Source organism: Serinus canaria, chromosome 4 (assembly GCF_022539315.1).
Source record: "Serinus canaria isolate serCan28SL12 chromosome 4, serCan2020, whole genome shotgun sequence".
Taxonomy (NCBI): domain Eukaryota; kingdom Metazoa; phylum Chordata; class Aves; order Passeriformes; family Fringillidae; genus Serinus; species Serinus canaria.
Window position 1 is genome coordinate 69,493,822 of NC_066317.1, and position 22,557 is coordinate 69,516,378.

General features: G+C 66.6%; 4 protein-coding genes across 5 annotated transcripts; 2 read left to right on the forward strand and 2 right to left on the reverse strand.

Moving 5' to 3' along the window:
* The first annotated feature begins 530 nt into the window (after positions 1 to 530).
* On the forward strand, positions 531 to 8,825 carry DQX1 (DEAQ-box RNA dependent ATPase 1). 2 transcript variants are annotated; one of them, XM_050974037.1, is made up of 12 exons: positions 531 to 564; positions 752 to 1,451; positions 3,085 to 3,278; positions 4,985 to 5,360; positions 5,528 to 5,764; positions 5,949 to 6,048; positions 6,134 to 6,289; positions 6,451 to 6,642; positions 6,733 to 6,858; positions 7,714 to 7,904; positions 7,986 to 8,176; positions 8,253 to 8,825. In XM_050974037.1, exons 2-12 carry the CDS (start codon positions 1,158 to 1,160, stop codon positions 8,428 to 8,430), a joined length of 2,235 nt encoding a protein of 744 aa, XP_050829994.1. In that variant the 5' UTR covers positions 531 to 564; positions 752 to 1,157; the 3' UTR covers positions 8,431 to 8,825. The 2 variants fall into 2 exon arrangements, with proteins under 2 accessions (XP_050829994.1, XP_050829993.1); XM_050974036.1 differs by lacking the exon at positions 531 to 564 and having other exon boundaries at positions 614 to 1,451.
* Positions 8,826 to 10,468: 1,643 nt separating this feature from the next.
* On the forward strand, positions 10,469 to 12,376 carry LOC103823110 (interleukin-12 subunit beta-like). The gene is made up of 6 exons (XM_009098147.4): positions 10,469 to 10,544; positions 10,860 to 11,081; positions 11,257 to 11,365; positions 11,449 to 11,630; positions 11,732 to 11,880; positions 12,147 to 12,376. The coding sequence occupies exons 1-6, from the start codon at positions 10,475 to 10,477 to the stop codon at positions 12,285 to 12,287; spliced, it is 873 nt and encodes a 290-aa protein (XP_009096395.3). The 5' UTR covers positions 10,469 to 10,474; the 3' UTR covers positions 12,288 to 12,376.
* A 582-nt stretch (positions 12,377 to 12,958) lies between these two features.
* On the reverse strand, positions 12,959 to 14,472 carry LOC115485319 (alpha-internexin-like). Its single transcript, XM_030239037.2, has 3 exons — positions 14,119 to 14,472; positions 13,436 to 13,560; positions 12,959 to 13,372 (listed from the first exon to the last, which is right to left on the reverse strand). The coding sequence occupies exons 1-3, from the start codon at positions 14,470 to 14,472 to the stop codon at positions 13,321 to 13,323; spliced, it is 531 nt and encodes a 176-aa protein (XP_030094897.2). The 3' UTR covers positions 12,959 to 13,320.
* Positions 14,473 to 14,563: 91 nt separating this feature from the next.
* Positions 14,564 to 19,212, reverse strand: TLX2 (T cell leukemia homeobox 2). Its single transcript, XM_030239241.2, has 3 exons — positions 18,831 to 19,212; positions 16,291 to 16,528; positions 14,564 to 15,764 (listed from the first exon to the last, which is right to left on the reverse strand). Exons 1-3 carry the CDS (start codon positions 19,210 to 19,212, stop codon positions 15,548 to 15,550), a joined length of 837 nt encoding a protein of 278 aa, XP_030095101.1. The 3' UTR covers positions 14,564 to 15,547.
* Positions 19,213 to 22,557: the final 3,345 nt, after the last annotated feature.

A 22,557-nucleotide genomic window follows, 5' to 3' on the forward strand; every position in this document is an offset into this window, starting at 1 on the left:
CGGGATGCCAGGCCCCGATACGCCCCGTGCTGGTACGGGATGCCCCGCTCCGGCAGCGCAATGCCGGCACCAGTATGAGCAGCACCGTTACGGGATGCTCCGGTACGGAAGGACCGACACCGGTACGGGATGCCCGGCTCCGGTACATCCCACAGCAGTATAAGATGTTCTGTATGGAAATGCCCGGCACTGCTACGCCGGTACAAGATGCTCAGCTTCGGTACGCCCGGTCCCGCACCGGGATGCCCAGATCCAGTACGGGATGCCCCGCACCAGCACAGAAACGTGCGGTACCGGGAAGCCCGCTCCGAATAGGGGCTACGGGAGGGCTCAGGCCGCAGCCACGCCCGGCTGGGAGGCGCAGGGCGGAGCTGGCAGCGGAGGCGGGAGGTGGGAGCGGTGCCGGGGGTACCGGGGTCCCGCCGGGCTCCGTCCCCTCCCGTCCCGCCGCCACATCCGGGCCCCGCCCGCCGCGGGCGCTGATTGGCTGCCGCAGGGGGGCACGTGATGACGCCCGGGTCACGTGGCCGTGTCCCCCGGCAGGGCCCGCGGTGGCGCGCGCAGGTGAGCGGCGGGACCGGAACCGGAACCGGGGCCGGAACCGGGGCCGCGGCCCTGAGGGGGTGCGGGGAACCCGCCCCTGACCCGCCCCCGACCCGCCCGCCCTCTCGCTCGCTCCGCTCTGCTCCGCTCCGCTGGCATCCGGCCCGGTGCCGGTGCTCAGGTGCCCGGTCCGGACTGTCCCCTACAGGTGCTCCGCCGACCCGGTCCGGCCCGTGCCGTTCGGGACCGACCCTCCCAAGGTGTCCGCCCTGTCCCGCAACCCTTGGACCCTGCCTCGGTGCGGTCCCCACGCACAGCCCTGTCTCCGCAGTCCGCTCGATCTTGCGCGGCTCTCCCGGTGCCCCATCCCCTTTCCCGGTTCTCCCGGTCCCCCACACTCCGGTTCCGTTCCTGATCTCCGCGGCCGTGTCACCCCTGTCCGTGCCTCTGTGCCCGCATCCCCCGCCCGTCCCCGGTGTCCGCGGTCCCCCCTCCCCGCGGGACGGGACGTGGCACTGGGCTGCACCGGGCGCCTTCCCGGTACGTAGGCGGGGGTGGGTCAGCGCCGGTCCCGCTCCACCCCCGCCCGCCCTCGCAGCTCCGGTGTCCCCGCCATGGCCGGCTCCGGGGCCCCGGCTCCCCTGCCCGGGCCGAGCGGCCCCGGCTCCGCTCTGGAGGAGGAGGAGGAGAAGGAGGAGGAGGATGAAGAGCCGTCCCTGGGCTGCGACGGCGACCTGGAGGTGAACCCCTACGATGGGCTGCCCTTCTCCTCCCGGTACTACGAGCTGCTGCGGCAGCGGCGGGAGCTGCCGGTGTGGAGCACCAAGTACAGCTTCATGGAGCACCTGGAGGGCAGCAGCGGCATCGTGCTGGTGTCCGGCCCCCCCGGTACCGGGAAGAGCACCCAGGTGAGGCCGGGGGCAGCTGGGCTGTGGTGTCTGATCCTCCCAGAGCGGATGGAGAGGGACACACGGACAGGGTGCCCGGGAACGCCGCACGGAGCCCGGCGGGGTGGGCGGGCACCGTGATGTGCTGGGGCTGGGCAAAGCCTGGCACGAACCGGGGAGCGCTGGCACCGGAGGCGGCACAGGGATCAGGGAATGGCCTCTCCAGGAGCTGGGCCGCCAGATCCCCGCGGGCTGGCCCGGACAGCCGGTCCCAGCTGCTGGTGACACTTGGGGACGGCACAGGGCAGACTTTGACCCGGGAGGGGATTGCAGTGGCTGCTGCGGGGCCGGGCCGGGATGGGCTGGGTCACCTCGGGCTATCGGGGTGTTGGCCCTGGGCTCCAGGTGCTCAACCAAATCAGCTCCCTGGGTGTGACCTGCTGAGTTCCTGGGCTGGGCTGGAGCTGCCGGATTTGGGGATCAAAGCTTCTGTGCGGGCCCCAGGGCCGGTGTTTTGGGGTGCAGCTCCCTGCCTGCAGGAACTTCAGGGCTCTGGGGACACTGAGGCGCAGGCACTGCTCATGGGGGGCTTAGAGGTGACAGGAGGAAGCAGGACTCAGGTCCCTGGTGCCAAAGGGACATCTGCGTGGCTTTGGCACTGTCCCACACAGTCAGGCTGGGCAGTTGGCCAGCAGCTGCTCCCTGGTGATCCCTTCCCTGTCTCTCTGTGGGTTTTCCCAGGCCATTGTCCCATGTCCCGCATGTGAGAGCAGGGTCGTGGTGTCCCTCACCGGGGCAGGAAGCTGCAGGTGTGGGGCCATGGGGCTCCTGTCACAGACTGTGGGCCTCAGAGTGACAGGAGTGCAGAGGGAAGATCCTGCCTGTGAAAAGCGCCAATCACTTGTTTTTAAAATTTAAAAAGTTTAATAGTAATGAAATGGTTATTAATATAGCAATATAATTAGAGTAATAAAAATTTTGGACCATTTGGATTAGGACAATGAGAGACAATAGAAATAAATAGTTAGGAACGGTCTGGGTACCTCTTTCTGGGCAAAATAAGCCCGAAAAAGGACCCACCTTAACAGAGGATTAACCCTTAAAAGCAATAAGCTGTTGCATATTCATACACCTCATCCATGATGCATAAATTCCATTCAAACACAGGATTCTGGCTGGGCAGTGTCAACTTCTTCCTCTTAATCCTAACCGGTGTCTTCAGGGCTGAGTGAGGCAGAAAGAAGTTCGTTTCTCCTGATAATGGAGCAATGAATTCCCTTTCTCTGAAAGATTCAGGTGTCCTGTGGCTGCTATCTTGCTGCGAGTTCTTTCTTTAAAAAAATATCTTACATAGCATAGTTTCTGTTTTAACCTTTTGTTATAACCTAAAACTGTATTTAACACACCACTTAAGAAAATTAATACAGCATCACTTTCTGACATAATACATACAATATTCATTTTAATATTTGCAAAAAGCCAGTCATAAAATACACATTTTTCACACTGCCTGAGCTTTGAGTGCCTCTGGACAGCCCCTGGCCCTGGAGATCCTGCAGCCAGCTCCACGGGGAGGGTCCTTGTGCCCTTTGGAGTGCCACAGCGGGGAGGGGACAGTCCTGCAGCCACGCTACCCCATACCTTGTCCCCACAGATCCCTCAGTGGTGCACTGAGTACGCCCTGTCCATGTCATTTGCCCACGGACTGGTGGCCTGCACCCAGCCCCACAGCCTGGCCGCCCTCAGCCTCTCCCTGCGCGTGGCCGACGAGATGGACCTGAACCTGGGCCACGAGGTGGGCTACTGTGTGCCCCACGAGGACTGCTGCACTGCTGACACCATCCTCAGGTAGGGCAGGGACAGTAGGGCCCGTGCTGGGAGCGGGAGCACGGCGCCCTAATCCTGCTGAGCTCCGCCTAATCCTTTAATCCAGGCTGGCCTTGCTGGGGAGCAGAGTGGGCTGCGCTGGGGAGGGGCTGCTCTGAGAGGGGCTGCTCTGGGAGGGGGCTGATCTGGGCTGTCTCGGTTTGGAAAGACAAAGGTGTGTGCTAAGGAAGGCAGGAGCCTCCCCTAAAATGGAGAATGTAAACCCCCCTCCCTCTGAATTGGTATAAATTTGAAATTAAGGGGGTCTCAGGCAAAGATGTAGGAGTAGGAATAAGAGTTCATTAGGGAAGAAAATGAAAATAAAATAAACAATGCAGTAAGTCAAAACAACGCTGTCAGAGTCAGAACAGGACCTGACACCCTGTTGGTCATCAGAGTGTTGGTAGCAGTCCAATTGGAATTGTTGCTGCAGCCCTCCTTGCAGTGGCAGGTGTGGTTCTGTTGGAGCAGGGATCCTGTAGAAGGGTGTAGTCTTCCTCTGAGAATCCAGTCGAAGAGGCCAGCTGCTCTTCCTCTGGGAATGCAGTGGAAAGGCTGTTCTGTTATCCCAGAATCTCAGATTGTATCCAGGTAGGAATGCTTGGCTCCTCCCCCTGGGTGGAGCATCTCCCCATGGGATGATGGAATTTGATCAGCCCTGCAGGGACACTCACTGGCCACTGACAGAAGATAATTAATGATTAATGGCCCATTAACAGAAGATATCTCCTGGAGGGAGGATTGGTTGTGGAAAAGATAAAGAAAACTGCCCAATGAACAGAAGATACCTGCCCCACCTCTGACAGATGGCAAATAGAACACACATTGCCTTGCAATCCAGGATGGATGCCAGGGAAGGCATGTGGCATGGTGACAGTGTGGTGTGTTCCAGATTGCAAAGCCAGATGTATTCTATCCCCATCTGGATGGCATTGTCTTTTGTCAAGTGGGCAGTTTGCCTTATCTCTTCTACGCTGGAGGGGACATCTGCTGATAACAGGCCATTGAGTGTCACTGCATGACTGATAAGAACTACAGCATCCCACTGGGAGATGTGAGCCCAGGGGGAGGAGCCAAGCATTCCTACCTGAATATAATCAGGAGATTCTGGAACACCAGTACAGCTTCTCCACTGGATTTCCCAGAGGAGCAGCAGCTGCTTCTTCCACTGGATCTTCAGAGGAAGACTACACCCTTCTACAGGATCCCTGCTCCAACAGAACCACATCTTACACTCCAGGAAGGCTGAAGCCACATTTCCAATGGGACTGCTACCAACACCCTGACCCACAGGGTGTCAGGTTGTATTCTGACTGTCAGTGTTGTTCTAGTGTACTGCTTTGTTTATTTTATCCTTTTGTTTTCTTCCCTATTAAAGGACTGTTATTTCCTGCTCCCATATTTGTTGCCTGAGAGCCCCTCAATTTAAAATTTATAGCAATTCAGAGGAGTGGGGAGGGGGTTTACATTTTCCATTTCAGGGGAGCTTCCTGTGTTCCTTAACACACATCTGGCTTTCCAAACCCAGACATGGTGACAGCATGGTGACATGGTGACCACGGCGGGAGGAGCAAATAGAATACACATTGCTTGGCAATCTGGGACATGGGGATGGGGCTGCTCTGGGGAGGGGTGAAGTGTTCCCCCCAGCCAGGGGTCTGCACTGATGGGTCGGGGGGCCGTGTCAGGTTCTGCTCGGACGAGATGCTGCTGCGGGAGATGACGTCGGAGCCGCTGCTGCGGCAGTACGGGGTGGTGGTGCTGGACGAGGCGCAGGAGCGCACGGTGCCCACGGACGCGCTGCTGGGGCTGCTCAAGGACGTGCTGCGCCAGCGCCCGGCCCTGCGCCTCGTCGTGGTCACCTCGCCCGCCCTGGAGCCGCGGCTGCGCGCCTTCTGCGGGGACCCGCCCGTGGTGCGGGTACCGGGGCACGGCTCCCTGCCACAGCTGCTCTACCGGGAGCCGCCGGCCCACGGGAGCGTGGCTGCAGCCTGTCAGGCCGTGCTGGACATCCACCGGCGCCAGGAGCCCGGCCACGTCCTCGTCTTCCTGGCCAGTGAGCAGGTGGGCTGATGGGGGAGAGGGGCAGGGGAGGTTTGGGGAGCCCAGAGGATGGAGGGGCAGCTGCGGCTCTTCTGTAGTGGAGGTGGGCCCAAGGCATGGCACAACCTGGGAATGGGGACGCTGCAGGTGTCAGCAGGTGTTACCTGTCCCCCCTTGTCCTTATCCAGGAGATCTCCGAGTGCTGCGCTGCCATCCAGACGGAGGCTGTGGCGCTGAGCCCGGCGCTGGGCCCGCTGCTGGTGCTGCCGCTGCACCCCGGGGTGGGCCGGGCCGCACAGAGACTCTACGAGACACCCGAGGAGAGCAGGGAGCGGCGTGTCATTGTCACCCACTGGCTCGGGGACTCGTCCTTCTCGCTGGGCACCGTGCGCTTCGTCATCGACTCGGGGCTGGAGCTGCGCAGCGTGAGTGGGACAGGGGACACGTGGGGGTCTGGGTCTGCCCTGGGTGCATGGGCTGTGAGGTTCCGGGCTGGGAGGAGGGGTCTGCCCCAGGGAGGTGGCAGCGGTGGCCCTGCAGTGGCAGGTGAGGGGCCTTGGGAGATGGTAGGGGTCCCCTGCAGTGTCCCACTCACAGCCTTCCCTGCAGGTGTACAACCCTCGCATCCGCGCCGAGTCCCAGGTGCTGCGGCCCATCAGCCGGAGCCAGGCCGAGTCACGCATGCAGCGAGCTGCTGGCAGCCCCCCAGGTGAGCCCCTGCTCAGGACTGCCAGCAGCCCTTGGGCCAGCACCTGTCCCCACCTGTCCCTGTCCTCATGGCCTCTCTCCTGCAGGCACCTGCCTGCGCCTGTACTCGGAGGCCTTTGAGCAGCGCCTGCCCCCCAGCCCCGCGGCCCAGGTCAGCGAGACCAGCCTGAGCCGCCTCGTGCTGCTGCTGAAGCGCCTGGACATCGCCGACATGGGCCAGTGTGACTTCCTTGACCGCCCAGGTAGAGCCCACGGGGGCCAGGCCTGGCGTGGGGAGCAGAGGGGCAGGATGGGGCAGCCGTGGCTGTGGCCATCACTACGGCTTGGGTTGTCTCTGAGGAGGGACTGGGAGCCTGGCAGGTGCAGGACAGAGTGGGCAAAGCTGCCTGATGTCCCACCCCAGCCCCCGAGTCGCTGATGCAAGCGCTGGAGGACCTGGACTACCTGGCAGCCCTGGATGATGACGGGAATCTGTCGGAGGTGGGGATCATCATGTCGGAGTTCCCCCTGGACCCGCAGCTGGCCAAGGCCCTCATCGCCTCCTGCGAGTTCGACTGCGTGGAGGAGATGGTCAGCCTGGCTGCCATGCTCACAGGTACCCTGTGGGGGGCTTGGGGTGGCCCTCAGGAGCCAGCAGTGCCAGGGAGGTGCTGGGGACACACAGTGACCCCCTGCCCACCCCCAGCATCCCCCTGCTTCGTGCCCCTGTCCACGCACCTGGAGGAGGCCGTGGCGCTGCGCCGGCGGGCGCTGCTACACCCCAACGGGGACCACTTCACCCTCATCAACATCTTCAATGCCTTCCAGCAGCGTGAGTGGAAGGGGCTGGGGGGCTTGCACTCCTGTGGGCATCCCACAGACCCCTTTGTGTCCCCTCTATCCCCTGTTGTGCCCCCTCATGTGCCCCTGCCCTGGAGCTACATTCCTGACCCCATCCTAGTGCCCAGCCTGGCTGGGGGAGGATCTGGGGGTCCCAGCTCTATCCTGGGGGCTCAGTCCCTGTCACCACTGTGTGAAGGGGTCACAGACAGGGAGAGCAGCAGTGCTTCTGTGCTCCCCAAGCCCCCAGCCCAGCGGGCTGTCTGCTCACCTATCCCCACCTCATGGCACCACTGTCCTGTCCCTACAACACAGCCCACACTGTGCCACCCTTGTCCCCGCATGACAGCCCCCACTATTCCACCCTTGTCCCCACATTGCAGACCACATTGTCCCATAGCCCTGTTCCCATATCACAGCCCCCACTGTCCTACCTCTGTCCCCATATGACAGCCCCCACTGTCCCACCCCTGTCCCTACATTGCTGACCCCATTGTCCCACCCCTGTCCCTGTATCACAGCCCCCACTGTCCCACCCCTGTCCCCACATTGCTGACCCCATTGTCCCACCCCTGTCCCCATATCACAGCCCCCACTGTCCCACCCCTGTCCCTACATTGCTGACCCCACTGTCCCACCCCTGTCCCCGTATCACAGCCCCCACTGTCCCACCCCTGTCCCTACATTGCTGACCCCACTGTCCCACCCCTGTCCTCACATCACAGCCCCATTATCCCACCCCTGTCCCCACATCGCTGACCCCACTATCCCATCCTTGTCTCCACATCACAGCCCCCACTGTCCCACCCCTGTCCCCCCATTTCTGACCCCGCTGTCCCTGCTGCAGACTCGGGGGACGAGGGCTGGTGCCGGAAGCACGGGCTGTGTGCCGAGGCGCTGCGCCTGGCGGGCACCGTGCGCGCCGAGCTGCTCGAGGCCATGCGCCGCATCGAGCTCCCGGTGTCACCGCCCGCCTTTGGCTCCGACGCCAACACCCTCAACATCCAGCGCGCCCTCATCTCCGGATACTTCCTCAAGGTGGGCCCAGGGCCTTGTGGGGAGTTACAGGGGAGATGTTGGGGCGTGCCAGCCACCCCACTCCCTGCTGGTCCCTCCCAGGTAGCCCGAGACATCGACGGCTCCGGTAACTACGTGATGCTGACGCACAAGCACGTGGCACACCTGGCCCCTGCCTGTGGGTACCTGCTGCGGGCACCCCCGCGCCGCCTGCCTCCCTGGGTGCTCTACCACGAGTTCACCATCTCTCAGGACAACTGCCTGCGCGTGGTCTCGGAGATCCAGCCCCAAATGTGAGGGGACGGGGAGGCACGGGTCCTTCCTTACAGGGTGTCCCTGTAGCTGGCTGACCCCACCCTGTCCTCGCAGGCTGGTGGAGTTGGCCCCGCAGTACTACCTGAGCAACCTGCCTCCCAGCGAGGGCCGGGACCTGCTGATGGAGCTGCGGGAGAAGGTGGTGGCAGCAGAGGAGGCGCCGGCAGAGGCGGAGCTGGCGGAGGGGGCCGGACGCGAGGATGTGCACGGGGACGTCTGCGCCCTGCAGTGAGCCGGAGCACCGGAGCCCCGCGGTGGGGCTGCCTGGGCTTGGCCATGACCCTGGGGACAGGGGAGCCCCGGGGAGGCCCCAGGGGGGCTGTGTGGCCGCAAGGGCTGTCCCGTGTCCCAGGGAGGTGCGGGCACGGCCTGGCACTGCCTCAGCGCCGCGCCGCCGTCAGTCGTGGGCCAGCGGCCGTGGGACCACCCCGGCACCTCAGAGCGTGAATTGGGGGGCGCTGGCCCCGGCCGGAGGAGTGTTGTGGGCCCTCCCCACTGGGCTCCTTCACCCCGTCTTTCCCGGGGGTGCTGCGGGGCTGGAGAAATCGCCTGTCCCACTCCTGCCATGCCCGGGGCCGAGGGGCCACGCACGGGTCCCTCCTCCTGTATAAAGTTTTGTGACCTTTGCTCCTGGTTTCGTGTATGTGACAGCAATGAGGGTGGGGTCCATCGTGCCAAGGGATATCACCACAGAGGGGTGCAGCCAGGGTGGGGTCCATCCTGCCCAGGGACATCACCACAGAGGGATCCAGCCAGCGTGGGCTCTGTACTGCCAAGGGACATCACCACAGAGGGGTGCAGCCAGAGTGGGGTCCATCCTGCCCAGGGACGTCACCACGGAAGGGTCTGGCCAGGCTGGGCTCTGGGTCCCTGCTCCTCCCGTCTCCTGGGGGTGGTTTCTCTCTGTGAGGCCTCCCTCACCTCCCACCCAGTGTTTCGGGTGCCAGGCTGGGGTTCCAGCCATGCTGAGGCTCTGAGGGCATCCCTGTCCTTTGCCTCAGGACTTCCCCTCTGTGGTTGTGGTTCTTCTGCAGAAGCCAAGGGGAAGCTGTGGTTGGCGAGATGAGGGCGAGCAGGGCCCCGAACCTGCTGCCAGTGCCTGCTTCCCCCAGACAGGGGAGGGCACGGGGGCACCCCCGGGCAAGGCACCCCATCCCTCCCTCCCTCCCTCCCTCCCTCCCTCTCCTTTTGGGGTCCCCTACAGTGCTACAGCCAAGGGCTGAGCTGCTGCATGGGGCTTGGGGGTCCTGGCTCCCCGTCCCCACCCCTCAGCCCACACACAGGGGTTTGGTTCTTCTCAGGGAGGGGCCTTGGAGGTCCCACTGCCCTGTCCCGGCCACAGTGCTTCAAAAGGTGAGAGCTGGGCTCTCCCAGCCTCCCACAGCCCCAGTTCCCCCTTTGCTTTCTAGGAACTCCAGAAAGTACGTGAAAGGGTGCAGCGCTGCCCTCCCCAGGGTGGGTCTGCCCTTCACACGGGCTGGCATCAGTGGGGTGGCAAAGGGGCAGCTGGTGACCCTGATGATCTCTGTCCCCACGTCCTCATCTCTGCACAGCATCCCATGGGACACGCAGTGGCCCGAGGAGGGGAGGGAAGGGATGTGCCAACCTGTGCCAGGCTGGAGGCATCACCCTGAGCCTCTGTGGCAACCCTCCCCTCTCCTCAACCCACCCAGAGGGGCCCAGCCCTGAGCTGTCCCTCTCCAGACCCCTGGCACAGGTGCTGATAGACCCCACGGGACCCCCCACCCCACAGCAGGGCACTGTGGGGGTTCTGTGCAGCACACGGTGATGATGTGCAGACCCTCAGGTGCTGCAGGGGCTCAGGACCCCTCTGAGAGAGCAGGGACCACCCAAAACCCCAACACCATCCCAGTGCTGCCCCTTGCCTGGCTGTTCCCAGGGGGACCCATCCTCTGGCATTCGGGAGCAGGGCAGGGCAGGGGGTGTCTGGTGCCCCCTGCCCCCCTGGGAAGTACCAGCAGTGGTGTGGGTGGGAGGCAGGGGGCTGAGCATGGGTCCCATCCTCCAGTTCTGAGAAGTGTGATGCTGCTGTGACTGCACCTTGGGACAGCCCCACGCAGTCCAGCTCAGTATAAGAGCGCAGCCCCCGGCTCTGCCGAGCCCACCAGAGATAACGCAGAGGTAGGCACAGACTGGGGGGGTTTGGGGGGACCCTGCTTTGGGGGTGCTGCTCCCAGGGCTGGCTCTGCCCTGGCTGGCTCTCTCCTGGGTTATGTCCAGCTGGGGCTGCCCTTCCCTGCCCTTTCCCTTCCCAGATGCTGGTGCTGTTGGGACTGCTGCTGTTCCTGGTGCCTGCAGAAGCCCTGACTGCCTTCCCCCCAAAGTGTGAGTGCTGCTCCCAGAGCACAAGGGAGGCCTTGGAGGGGGGACTTGGCTGGGGCAGCTGCAGGGACTGCAGAGGAAGCAGAGGGAGTGGGGGACATCCCAAACCCACATCCTTCTGATATGGGCTGGGACAGCTCTGCCGGGAGATTAGAGGATGGGAATGAGGGAATGAGGGTTGTGTGGGGTGAGGGAGTGGATGGATGGATGTGGAGTGCAGGAGCAGGGTGAGGACCACGGGACAGGGAGGTTGTGAGGCCACCCCCCATGGTAGTTTGGGGGACAATCATGACCGCTGGCTCTGCCTCTCACCTCCAGTCCAGGTGGGGAAGCTCAACCAGGACGTGGTGGTGCGATGTGACACTTCAGAGCAGCACATCTCCTGGACACTGAACGGGGAGGAGGATCCCATGGCCGAGCTGGTGCCTGAGGGCCAGAAGCTCACCATTCTTGGCTTGGACCTGCCAGCCACGGGCAACTACAGCTGCTGGACTGGCCCTGTCCTGCTGGACACCACCTACGTGGTGGTCAGCAGCACCTGTAAGGAGGGGCATGGCTGGGGGTGATGGCAGGGGGTGGAGGGCTGAGGACCAGGAGATTCTCGTGCCCAGCCGGTGGGCATGAGGGCTGTGGGGCCGGGGGGAGCCCCTTGCAGGGAGGGGGCACCACTCCTGGCCTCATGCAGCCCCTGACCAGCCACCCCTCAACCCCTCAGGCGAGGAGGAGATCAACGTGTCCTGCCAGGCTGAGTCCTACAACGGCTCCTTCCACTGCTCCTGGCCCGGGCCCCCCTCTGCCGTCTTCCGTGCCCGCCTCATCCGCAGGTGGGTGCACCGGGACCCCCCAAATCCACAGAAGCACCACGGGCACCCTGCCCTTAGAGCTGCTCACACCTCCCTCCCCACAGCGATGGCTCCGTGGGGCCGTGGGTGCCCGTGGCCGGTGACCACGGCCGGTTCAACGCCAGCCTGGCAGATCCCCTGTTCTGCCCCTTCGGGGAGGAGCTGCGCCCGCTCCAGCTCCACCTGGAGGGTCTCTCGGACACCTCCTACCTCAGCTTCTCCAGGCATTTCTTCCTCCGCGACATTGGTGAGCTCAGGGCAGGAGCAGCAGGGTGGGGGCGGCCAAGAGGCACTCGAGGCTCCGGGGAGAGGGTCTCAGCCCCTGTTCTGAGCCCCCTCTGTCCACAGTGCGTCCTGATCCGCCCCAGGAGCTGATCCTGCAGCAGCGGGGGGAGCAGCTCCACCTGGCCTGGGCCCCCCCGGCCTCCTGGCCGCTCCCCAAGTCCTACTTTGCACTGCTCTACCATCTACAGTACGAGCTCCACAACGGCACCCAGGTAACGGGGGGAGGGTCTCCGCCCAGGGGGACCCTGCACAGGCTGCTGCCCGTGCCCACCCTGCCCTGTGCCAACCCTGCCTCATCCCTGATTCCTCGCTGTGCCTGGGAAGATGCTCAGCCACGGCCCCTCCTCACTCTTCTCTTCTGCTTCCCTTCTTGGGGTGATGAATTGTCACCCCTGCTCCCCCCAGCGCTTCCGGGACCAGGGGGTGTTGTGTCCCCCTCCCCGAGGATCTCCCTAGACCATGCCCTGCCCCTTTGCAGGTTGAGCAGTTCGTGGAGGGTGCGGAGGAGACGCCGGTGCTGGCGGGAGCGGGACGGGTGCGAATCAGCTGCCGGGACCCCTACACCCCCCCGGCCTGGAGCCCCTGGAGCGCCTGGATGGGCCTCGATGCACCCCAATAACAGTTGCTTGGAGGGTGCTGACCCCACAATCGGAGACCTCCCTTTCCCAGAATCCCCCATCCCTTTACACCTTGGAAAACGATTTTGCCCCTTATTAAAATTCTTTGCCACCACAAACCCTGCTCGGTGTCTATGGGAAGGGAGGTGCTGGGCCCCCACAGCACAAGACTCAGCCCTGGAGTCCATCTGCATGGCTGGGACAGGGTCCACCCATGCTCCAGCCCAGCTCAGGGACAGGTGGGGTAGAGGGTCCCCACACCCTGCCCAGTTCAGTTCCCTGAACTCCCCCAACCCTCAAAAACCCTCCCAGCTCTGCCTCCTTTCTGGGAACTGCAGTGGGACGTCCCCAGGCATAGGAGCAGCACCCCGACCCCACATCTCGGGGAGCAGGATCCCATCCTGACCCCAAAGTGCCTCTGACAGTAGGGGGGGCGTCAGGGGCCACCCATCACCACTGGGGGGGCTCAGTTCCTACCGAAGCTGTGGCCTCACAATGCGCCCCCTCAGTGTCCCCGTGCCGTGCCCAGCTCGGGGGTGAGGGGCTGCACCAGGCAGGAGGGAACCCACACCCTTCCCTGAGCCCACGGAGCCCCCCATGCCCCCGCCCCACCACAGAGCCCTGGAGCACAGCCGGGGGTGCTGCCCACCCCCCTCCAGCCGGGCCGACTCCGAGAGATGCCACGGGGCTTTATTGAGGTGCTTCCACACGGGTCTGGGCCGGGACCCCCTCCCCGGAGAGGCTGGTGAGTGCGTGTCCCCACGGGCGCTGCCCTCCCGGGGCTCCCGGGGCAGGCGGGCACAAATCCGGGGGACCCGTGGAATGGGGGGACAGAAGGACCGGGGCTCCGTGAGTCCAGAGAGGTCCCGAGGGTCCCAGGGAACCGTGGCCCGGGGTGCAGGAATCGGGGGTCTGGGGTCCGGCGGAGGAACCGGGGTCCGGTGGTGGGGCTGAGGATCCGGTCCCGGGACCGTTGGTCCGGTGGTAACGGCAGGGCCGGGGTCCGGTGGTGGGACCGGGGCTCCGAGGGTCCGCTCACGGCGGGGCCAAGCCGCCCAGGCGGAGCTCCTCGCTCTCCAGCATCTCCCTGGAAAAGAAGGGCCGGGCTAAGCCCCTCGCCCCCCGTGCCCCCCGCGCCCCCCTCGCGTACCGGTACGCGGCGATCTCCGCCTCCAGCGCCATCCGCAGCCGCAGCAGTGCCGGGTACTCCCGCAGGCACCGGGCCATCTCCGCCTCCGCCGCCCCGATCTCCCGCTCCAGCTCCGCCACCCGCTCCTGAGTCGGGCCGTCAGTAGCGCCGGGGCCGCGGGGCGACCCCCGGGATCCCCGGCCGGACCCCCGCTCACAGTGACCTCTGGCCCCACAGGGACCCCGCCCAGACCCCCGATCCGCACGGACCCCCACCCCCGGCCCGAACCCCACCTACACGGACTCCCGGCACTCCTGACCCGGCCCCTGGAGCTCCGCATCGCCCCCCGCACGGATCCCCGGACAGACCCCCGCCCTACACGGACCCCACCCCACATGGATCCACGGGATCCCCAACCCCTCCTCGACACCCACCCACAGGGACACCCGGCGGCCCGACCCACACAAACCCCAGCTCCCGGTCCCGCCTGAACTCCCCCATCCCTCCTGGGGCCCCCCTCCTCTATCCGGACCCCTGACCCCCGCCCCTCCCCATCCCCACCCCCCCTTCTCCCCATCCCTCCGGGCATCCAGCTCCAGCACCGCCCCCCCCCCCAAACATCCACCCCCCCTCCTCCCATCCCAGCCCCCACCCCCGCTCCCTCCCAGCCCCCCAGGCGCCCCCCGCCCCCCTCCATCCCGCACCTGGTACTTGGCCAGCTCCCCGCTCCGCCGGTCCCGCAGCCCCTCCAGCTGCCGGTGTAACGCGCCCACCGCCCCCCGCAACGCCTCCACCTCGGCGGCTCGGGCTCGCAGCAGCCTCCGGTAACCGGCGGCCTCAGCACGGGCACGGAGCACCGCCTCGCCGCCGCCGCCCCACCGGCACCGGGGCCGGCCCTCGGCCGCGCTCATCCCGGTGGTAATGCGGTTCCACCCCTCCGCGTCACGGAACCGCAGCCAATCCCGCCGGTACCGGGTGTCCGACTCCTCCCGACAGCAACGGAGAGGGGGAGCCCGCAGAAGCCTGTCCCCCAAAAGTGGGGTGAGGGGCTGCGGCATCGCGGGGGGCGGCGGGTGGGATGCAAGGTTGAGTTCAGGGTCAAGGTCACCGTTGTCGTCCCCCCCCCCCCCCCCGCCACGCCCTTCATCCCCTCCATCATCATCAACAAAGGCTGGAGTTGGGCTGGATGGTCCTGGAGGGAGGAACCCCCACTTAGGGGGTCACTGGGGAGGGGGTGCAGAGATTTGCCAGAAGAAGGAGGGATTCAGCCCCTCTGCACTCCACGAGAGTCCTGTGGGTCACACCCAGGCTCAGTCTGTGGGAGGTGACTCGCGGGGGCAGTCAGGGACTGGGACAATCCGTCAGCATGGGGGGCACCCCGGGCCCATGGCGGGGGGCTGCACGGGCATGTCCAGGCCCAGGGAGCTGACAGACCAGTGGGGGGAGGGCCGGGGGCCCAGACTGTCAGTCTGTCCCACCACGGGGTGGGGCCGGTGTGGCCAAGTCCTTCGTGCACAGATGGAAGGCGGAGGTAACAAACTCCGACCGGGATAAGGCAAGTGGTGCAGGTGGTGCAGACCCCGCTGCCAGGCTGGGGGGCTTCCAGCACCAGGAATGGGAGCTCCACGCCCTGCTGCAGGTGGGCTGGAGGCTGTGGGGCCCATGGAGCTGCTGGTGGGGGAGCTGCAGTACTCTGCCAGGTATGGGGGCCCATCCCTTGGCTCCCAGGGTTCCAGGCAGGGAGCTGCAGGTGTCCATAGGGTGTAGAGGCCCAGCCCTTGGCTCCCACGGGTGTAAGCAGAGGGCCACAGACATCTGTGGGGTGCAGGGGCTCAGCCCTGGGCACCTGGGGGTCAGGTAGGGCGCTGCAGAGGTCCATAGGGCATGGGGGCCCAGCCTTGGGCTCCTGGGGGTCCACAGCAGTGCTCCAGGTGGGGTTTGGTGAAGCTTTGAGTCCAACCGCAGGGGCACAGCCTCACTCCTGGGTGCTCCTGGGGGGCTCTCCATGGCAGGGAGGGGGATGCCAGTGCGGGGCTCTCAGGAAGCTGCAGCCCCTTCCCTGCCACGGTCCAGGCTCAGAGCCCACCGGGCTCCCAGTGCCACCTCCTGGCACATCAACAGCACCTGGAGCCCTCACACCACAGAGGCCACCCCAGAGACCGACGTCACCTTGTTGTCCTCGGCCCAGGGCTGGAGGTTCTGCAGGGCGTAGAGCGAGGAGTTGTGCATGCAGAGCGGGTCCTGCGGCAGCGGCTGCGCCAGGCTCTTCTGGAAAGCCTCCTGCTGCAGGTGCAGCATCAGCCGGTTGGCCTGCTGCCGCTCGGCCTCGCGCTCCTCCGCCGTCTGACGCCTGCGCACACACACACCCACAGTCGGCACCGGCTGCAGCTGGCACTGCCACGTGCCAGCGGGTCACTGTCCCACAGCACTGTCCCTTGTCCCCTTATTACTGCCACGTGACACGTGCCACAGCACCACCAGAGCTCGCCCAGGAGGCCACAGGGGAGGCCATGGTGGTGGCAGCCCGTGCCATCCATCCCCAGTTCATCCCAGTCCCAACCACAGGGCTTGCTGCTGGAGGGATGTGGGGTTTGGGGCTGCCAGAGGGATATTGGGGTCATACAGATATATTGGGGTGTCTGCCACAGGGATATTGGGGTGTCTGCCACAGGGATATTGGGTGGCTGTCAGAGGGATATTGGGGTGTCTGCCAGAGGGATATACTGGGGTGGCTGTCAGAGGGATCTATATTGGGATGGCTGTCATGGGGATATTGGGGTGTCTGCCAGCGGGATATACTGGGGTGTCTGAAGGATGCAGGGGTTGGGCTGCCAGAGGGGTGTGAGCATCACGGTTGTGGCAGCTGTCCCTGTTACCTCCACTTGGTGCGGCGGTTCTGGAACCAGGTCTTGACCTGGGCGTCCGTCATCTTGAGGGCCTTGGCCAGGGTGGCACGCTCGGCCGAGGCCAGGTACTTCTGGCGGTGGAAGCGCTTCTCCAGCTCGCAGATCTGCACCCGGGAGAAGGACGTGCGCGGCTTCTTGCGCTTGGGCGGCGTGCGGTTCTGGTACGGGTGCCCGATGCGCCGCGTCACCGCGAAGGGCGACAGCGCGGCTGTGGGGACAGCGGCGTCAGGGGGGGCTCAGGGTCACCCCAGCAAAGCACAGCAGGACAGGATGCTGGGGGATGGCAGGGGGCTCAGGGCCAGGGGGGCACATGGGGATGGGGAGCTCCAAGGGAGCCACCAGTGCTGCCTGGGAGAATAGGGGAGGAGGACACCCAGAGTTGTGCCCACCTTGGGGACATGGGGGCAGCTCAAGACATGGCATGAGGAAGGACTTGTCCCCTTTCCTAGCCCATGGCACAGTCACTCCCCCAGCCCTGGGGTCGGCACTGGAATGTCGGGGTGGATGGGCTGGCCCGGTCACAGGACTGATGCAGGACCATCGAGCCCGGCTGCACAAACCTACCCTCCCCTCACACCGAGCCCTGCCACAGCCCCCAAGGAGCCTCTGGGGCACTGCAGGGACTGCCCAGCCCTGCCCATGAGAGAACGGGACCACAGCAGCTGTTGGGAGGCAGACAGTCTTTTTCCATGGGCCAGCAGTGCCTGTGCTGACCACTACCAGGGGCCAGGGAAGCGGATGTCCCTGCCCAGCTGAGGTGTGACCCAGCCCTGGTGAGGCCAACACTCCACATCCCAGCCCCAGAAGCTGCCAGAGCTTCAGGGAGCATCAGAGCAGCAAAGCAGCATGGAGGAAAGTAAAGGTTTGACAGGCTCAGCCCCCAACGCCTGCACCCCTCCCGCTCTGGCAGCAGCCTTGGCCAAGCCATGACCCTACAGCACCACATCCCCGTGGTGCCATGGCACCACAGCCACCACCAGGGCCAGCACCACGTGGGCAGGGCTGCACATGGCCGGGACCATGGGTGGCCATGGGGCTACATCCCCCCATGGCACAGGGACGTGGGGCACAGCCCACAGCACCCCAGGGACCCCCTGGCACCCAGAGACCCTCCCTCCCACCCACGCCCAGGAGGCCGCCTGGCCGCCGGCGGGGGCGGGCGCGGCTGAGGCAGGTGGAGCCGTGCAGCCGGGGGGACAGAGGCCCCCATGCCCCCTCCCCGCATGGGCGGCCCCTCTCCGGGACCAGCTGCCTCCTGCCTGCAGCCCACCCCAAGGCCAAGGTGCTGAGTGATGGCTGCGGCTGGGAGACCCCGTGCTGGGGAGGGGCTGCCCCATCCACCCAACGCTGGCGCCAGGCAGGAGACGAGGACGTCACCCGCCATCCCTGCGCGGGGACGGTGCTTCGTCACCGCTGCCATGGTGGGGTGGGCCGGGAGGCGACCACGGTTCTGCTGGCGCCCGGGTGGGACCCCCAGAGTCCCCAGCCTCCTGCCCCAGACCCTCCCATCACCCACATGGCCGGGACTCAGCCCCCAGCCCCACACGGCCTCCAGCCTTGTCCCCGCACACGGCCACACACTGTGGACGTGGCAGTGCCGCCATCTTGGGTGGGAGTGGAGCTGAGCCAGGCCGGGGGTCCCCAGCACTCACACACGGTCCCAGTGCCCAGGACTCCAACCTCAGCACCCCTCTTGCTTCTGGGGTGTAGCAACCAGCATCCCCACCCCAGCACGGCACTCAGCCCCGGCCACACCAGCAGCACCTCAACCCCTCGCTGCCTCTTCAACACTTGTATCGCTGCCCTGGCCTCTGTCACAGCGCTGGCACTCAGTGTTTCTCACCGACACCTGAACGTTCAGATCCGGGATCCCATCCCCAGACACCCCCCAGGTACCCCTGCACCACTGCCCCGGTTCTCCGGGGTTCACAAGGCATGGGACATCCACTCTGTGCACGGATGGGCTTTGTCCTCAGTCCCACGGTGGGTCCCCCGCCCTGCACCGTGTCCCCACAGAGCCCCCACATCACATCTCACACCCGCAGAGCCCCCACCCCACTCTCTGCTCCAAGGGAGCCCCCACTCTGCACCCACCCGCACCCCAGCTCCCCTCAGCCTCCCTGTTACGGTGGCACAGTGTCGCCACCGGCACCTCCAAACCTGGCAAGGAACCAGACACGGAGTAGAGACCGAAGCCCGCTGGGACCCCCCGGGCTCCACCCGGAGCCACCAGACCCTGTCCGGTGCCGCGGTGGAACCGCCGGTAGCCGCGTGTATCCCAAGCCGCTCCCGCGGGCTCCGACGGCGGCGGGCCAGGACCGGCCACTGCGGGAACCTGTGGAGCGCACAGTCCCCGCCATCCCCGACCGATCCCCGTGTCCGCCCCGACCCGCGCCGCGCCCGCCGGATCGCGCTGCCTCGACGGAACCAAGGAAGCGGCCGGTACCGCGTGAGCGCCCGGAGCCGTCAATAGCCGCCCGTAGCCGCCGGCAGCCGTCCCGCCCGCTCACCTGAGAGCCGGTCCTTGGCGATGCGGCGGGTGGTCTCCATCCACGGGAAGGTGAGTCCCGGCAGCGCGGGGCCCGGCGGCGGCGCGGCGGGCGCGGCGGGCGGCGGAGCGGGCGCGGGCCGGTGCGCCGGGACGCGGATGACTCCGGCGGGCGGCGCGGCGGGCGCGGGGGTCACGTTCACGCTCACGTTCATGCTCATGTTGAGGTTGTAGGAGCCGAGCGGACCGGTGGGGCCGTAGCCGCTGCCGTAGAGCCCGTAGTCGGGCTCTGCCGCCGCCCGGTGCGGCCCCGTGGGCTCGGGGCCGCCCAGGATCTGGTCGATGCCGAAGCTGATGGGCTCGTGGGGCGCGGGGGGCCCCGGGCCGCCGCCCTCCCGCTCCATCCCGGCCGCGCTCAGAGCCGGCGGGGCGCGGGCATGGCCGGGGGGCGGCGGCGGTCGGCGGCGGCGACGGGCACGGAGCGCCCGGTGCGGGACAGGACGCGGTGCGCGGTGCGGGTGCGGGCCCGGAGCAAGGTGCGGGGCAGGTGCCGGCTGCGGGTGCGGGCCCGGGGCAGGGTGCGGGGCATGGCTCGCAGCCGCTGGCGGCCCCGGGGCGGGAGCGCGGGTGGGCTGCGGGCCCTGGCGGAACGCGCTTTTCTGCCCCGCTCCATCCGGACCGGCCGAACTCCCACCGCCTGCGCCCTGATTGGCGGCCGCGCCCCGTGATTGACAGCCCGGAGCCCCGCCTCCGCCCCGGGACCCCCCCCCCCCCCCGCCGCTCCGGGCCCCCGCCCCGGCTCCGGGACAAGCGGACGGGCCCGTCGGGTCCCCAACGCCCCCCGTGCACCGACGGCTACGTACTCGTTCCCCCCGCCGGGGCGTCCGCCGGACTGCCTACCCGGTCCAGCGGAGCAGCTGTCGCATCGGGCAGCAGCGCGGCGCTTTTCGCGTCCCCGCTCCGTCCGCAGCTCCGTCGGCGCTTCCAGCCGCCTCTCCCGGGGCCCACCAAGCGGCCCCTGCCCCAGTGCCGTTATGGCGGGGCGCACGCACCGGCGCCTGCCGTGCCTAGGCTTCGCACCAAGCCCGGTTCCCGCCGATCCCATCCGTACGGGAGCAAATGGATCTGGCGGCCCCCGGAGCCAACGCGCCCGGGGCAGGGACCCAGAGGTTGCTCCGACCCGGTGTTCCTAGAACATGGACACGTCCCGGGACATGGATCCCAATCTCCTCGAGCCGCCGTTGGCGGTCGCTGGGGTCTCAGTTCCCAGGAAACCGCCTTTCCCGGAGCACCGACCCCACGCCGACCTTCAGTTCCCGGGCCATGAATCCCCACTCCCCCGGACCTGCCGTTCCCGGTATCATGGACTCCGTTTTCCACGGACCAGACCGTTCGGGGGTTGGAGTCCGACACCCCTGGCCCCGCCATTCCCGGAGACAGACCCCGGTTCCCTATCCGCCGTTCCCTTGGATGGACCCCTGTTCCCCGCCCGCCTTTCCCGGTCACAGAGCCCAGCCCGGCCCCGTCGGCGGGCGGTAACGGCAGCGGAGAGCGGCACTGGCTGGGTCGGGTCTTCCGACGACTATCGCGACAGCGACACGGCGGCCCCGCGGGTGGGTTCTTGGCGGCTCCCGAGCGGGTCACGGCCCCGGGACAGGGTCTGGCGAAGCGGAGGCGGCTTCCCGGGCACCCTGGCGCCACCGGTCTGGGGCAAATGACATTACCGGGGCCTGCGCCTGTAAATCACGGCGGCACCGGGGGCTGCAGCTGCCGCACCGGGGGCACTGCACACCCCGGGGCACCTCGCATCCCGGGGGCACCGCAGGCACCGGGGGCACCGGGTGGGCCCTGGCTCGCCGCAGTGTGGGGTGCCCGTCCCTGCGGCCGCAGCTCTGCCGGGGTGTGGGGCCGCGGGAACCGGGGCTGCACGGGCACAAGCCTGTGCCACCCTCGGCCATGCCCACAGCCCACCCCGGCACCGGGAACGGCCGAGCTGCTCCTCTCCACACCAGGGGCACCGACGGAGCCTCGTGTGCCCAGAATGGGAGGGGGACACAGCACCGGGACCCTGCCCTGCAGGCGCCACGGCTTTCCGGCGTTCCCTGCTCGCAGCCCGACAGGTGCCGGGACAAATCCCGGGGTTCCCACTGTGGCTTTTCCACTTGGAAAGAGCCACCGACTCCGGGTCTGCTGCGGCAAAGGGACTCGCTGTGACCCCGTGGGGTGCAGCCATGGCGGCGGCACTGGCAGTGACAACGGTGACAGTGGCGGCAGTGGCGGTGACAGTGGCAGTGGGAGGAAATGGCCGGTGCCGGGGGAGGAGGCGGCAGCAGGTTAATTGAACCCGGAGCAGGAGGCAGATGTTGCCGTGCCCAGGGGCTGGAATCTGCCGGGCTGGGAGATGGATTGGGGGGCTGGGACGGGGCTCGGGGCAATGCGGGCTCTCCCGGCGCCTGCTTGCGCCAGGGCCCGCCCCACGCCCAAGGGAGTCTGCAGGCGACATCCCCGGCCGGAGCAGCCCCCCCTGCCCTACACCCTCCAGCAGCACGACCAGGGCTGCCCTGAGAGGGAGGGGAAGAACCGAGGGTGCTCGAGGAGTTCTAAGCCCCTTCCCATCCCGGCTGTGGGTGTAGGGTGTCTCCCTGCCTGGGACCCCACTAGCCAAGGTGTCACCACCTTGTGCCGCTGGCTCTGCTTTCCCAGTGACCCTTGGGCCACCTGTAAGGAGGCCGTGTCCCTGTGCCTGCTCCAGGGTCCCCTGAGCCACCCAGGGACCAAGCAGGGTCCCTGCACCCAGAACCCCCCAGTGGGCCAGTGCAGACCCTTCCTCATTTCTCGACCACAGCAGGGACCTCTGTGTCCTCTGTGTCCCCCCTCCCACCCCAAGGGGCTGGGCCTGGCGGTTCTCGTGGATGGCAGTGACAGCTGGAGGGGATGCTGCAGAAAAAAGGGCATTTTCCCAGTCCAAGCAGAGAATCAGCCTTCAGCCAGCGCAGCGCCGGGCCCTGCCACCGCCAGAGCTGCACCAGCATCTCTCCGCACCTCGCCCTCCACGCCCCTCTGCCCCTGGGAGCAGGGAATCACACATGGGGTCTGCGGGGTCTGGCCCCTGCCCGCCCCATCACGGAGGTGCTGCCCGAAGCTGCCGGAGCTCCTCGCCTCGTGCCCCACCGGGACCCGGGGACTGCCGGTGCAGCTGCGCGGCTTCGTGGTGCCGCGTCCCCGGTGCCACCCGTGCCGGTGCTTCCGTCCCCCACGGGGACGCCGCGGGCTCGGAAGCTGCTGCCGGGGCGGGGGTCGCTGGTACGGGTCCCTGCCTGTCCCCGGTGCCGGCTCGGTGCCCCGGCCATCACGGGGACCTGGCGGGGCCCCACGCTCCCACCGGCCAGAGGCTGCCGCGCGCCCGCTCCCGCCCGCTCCCCCCCGTAATCTCATTAGCGCTGGACGTCCCCTTCTTCCTCCCGCTTCCCCCCAAACCCGCTGGCAAACTGGAGGGACAGTCAGCTCCTCTCTGGCTGCTGGGTTAATTCTGGGCTAATTAGATGAACCAGCCCAGATTGGATTACTTTAGCCTGCATTTGGTCCTCCAGTCCTTGGCTTGCGGCTCCCGGGGGAGCTGCTGGCGCCTCCTGCCTCAATCAGACACTTCTTAACCGCATGAAACACTCCCGGTGCCCCCCGCCGCCCGCCCGCCGCGGGCGCCGGCACCCGGACGGGGTGCGCGGGGTGAGGCGGCAGCAGCCGGTGGG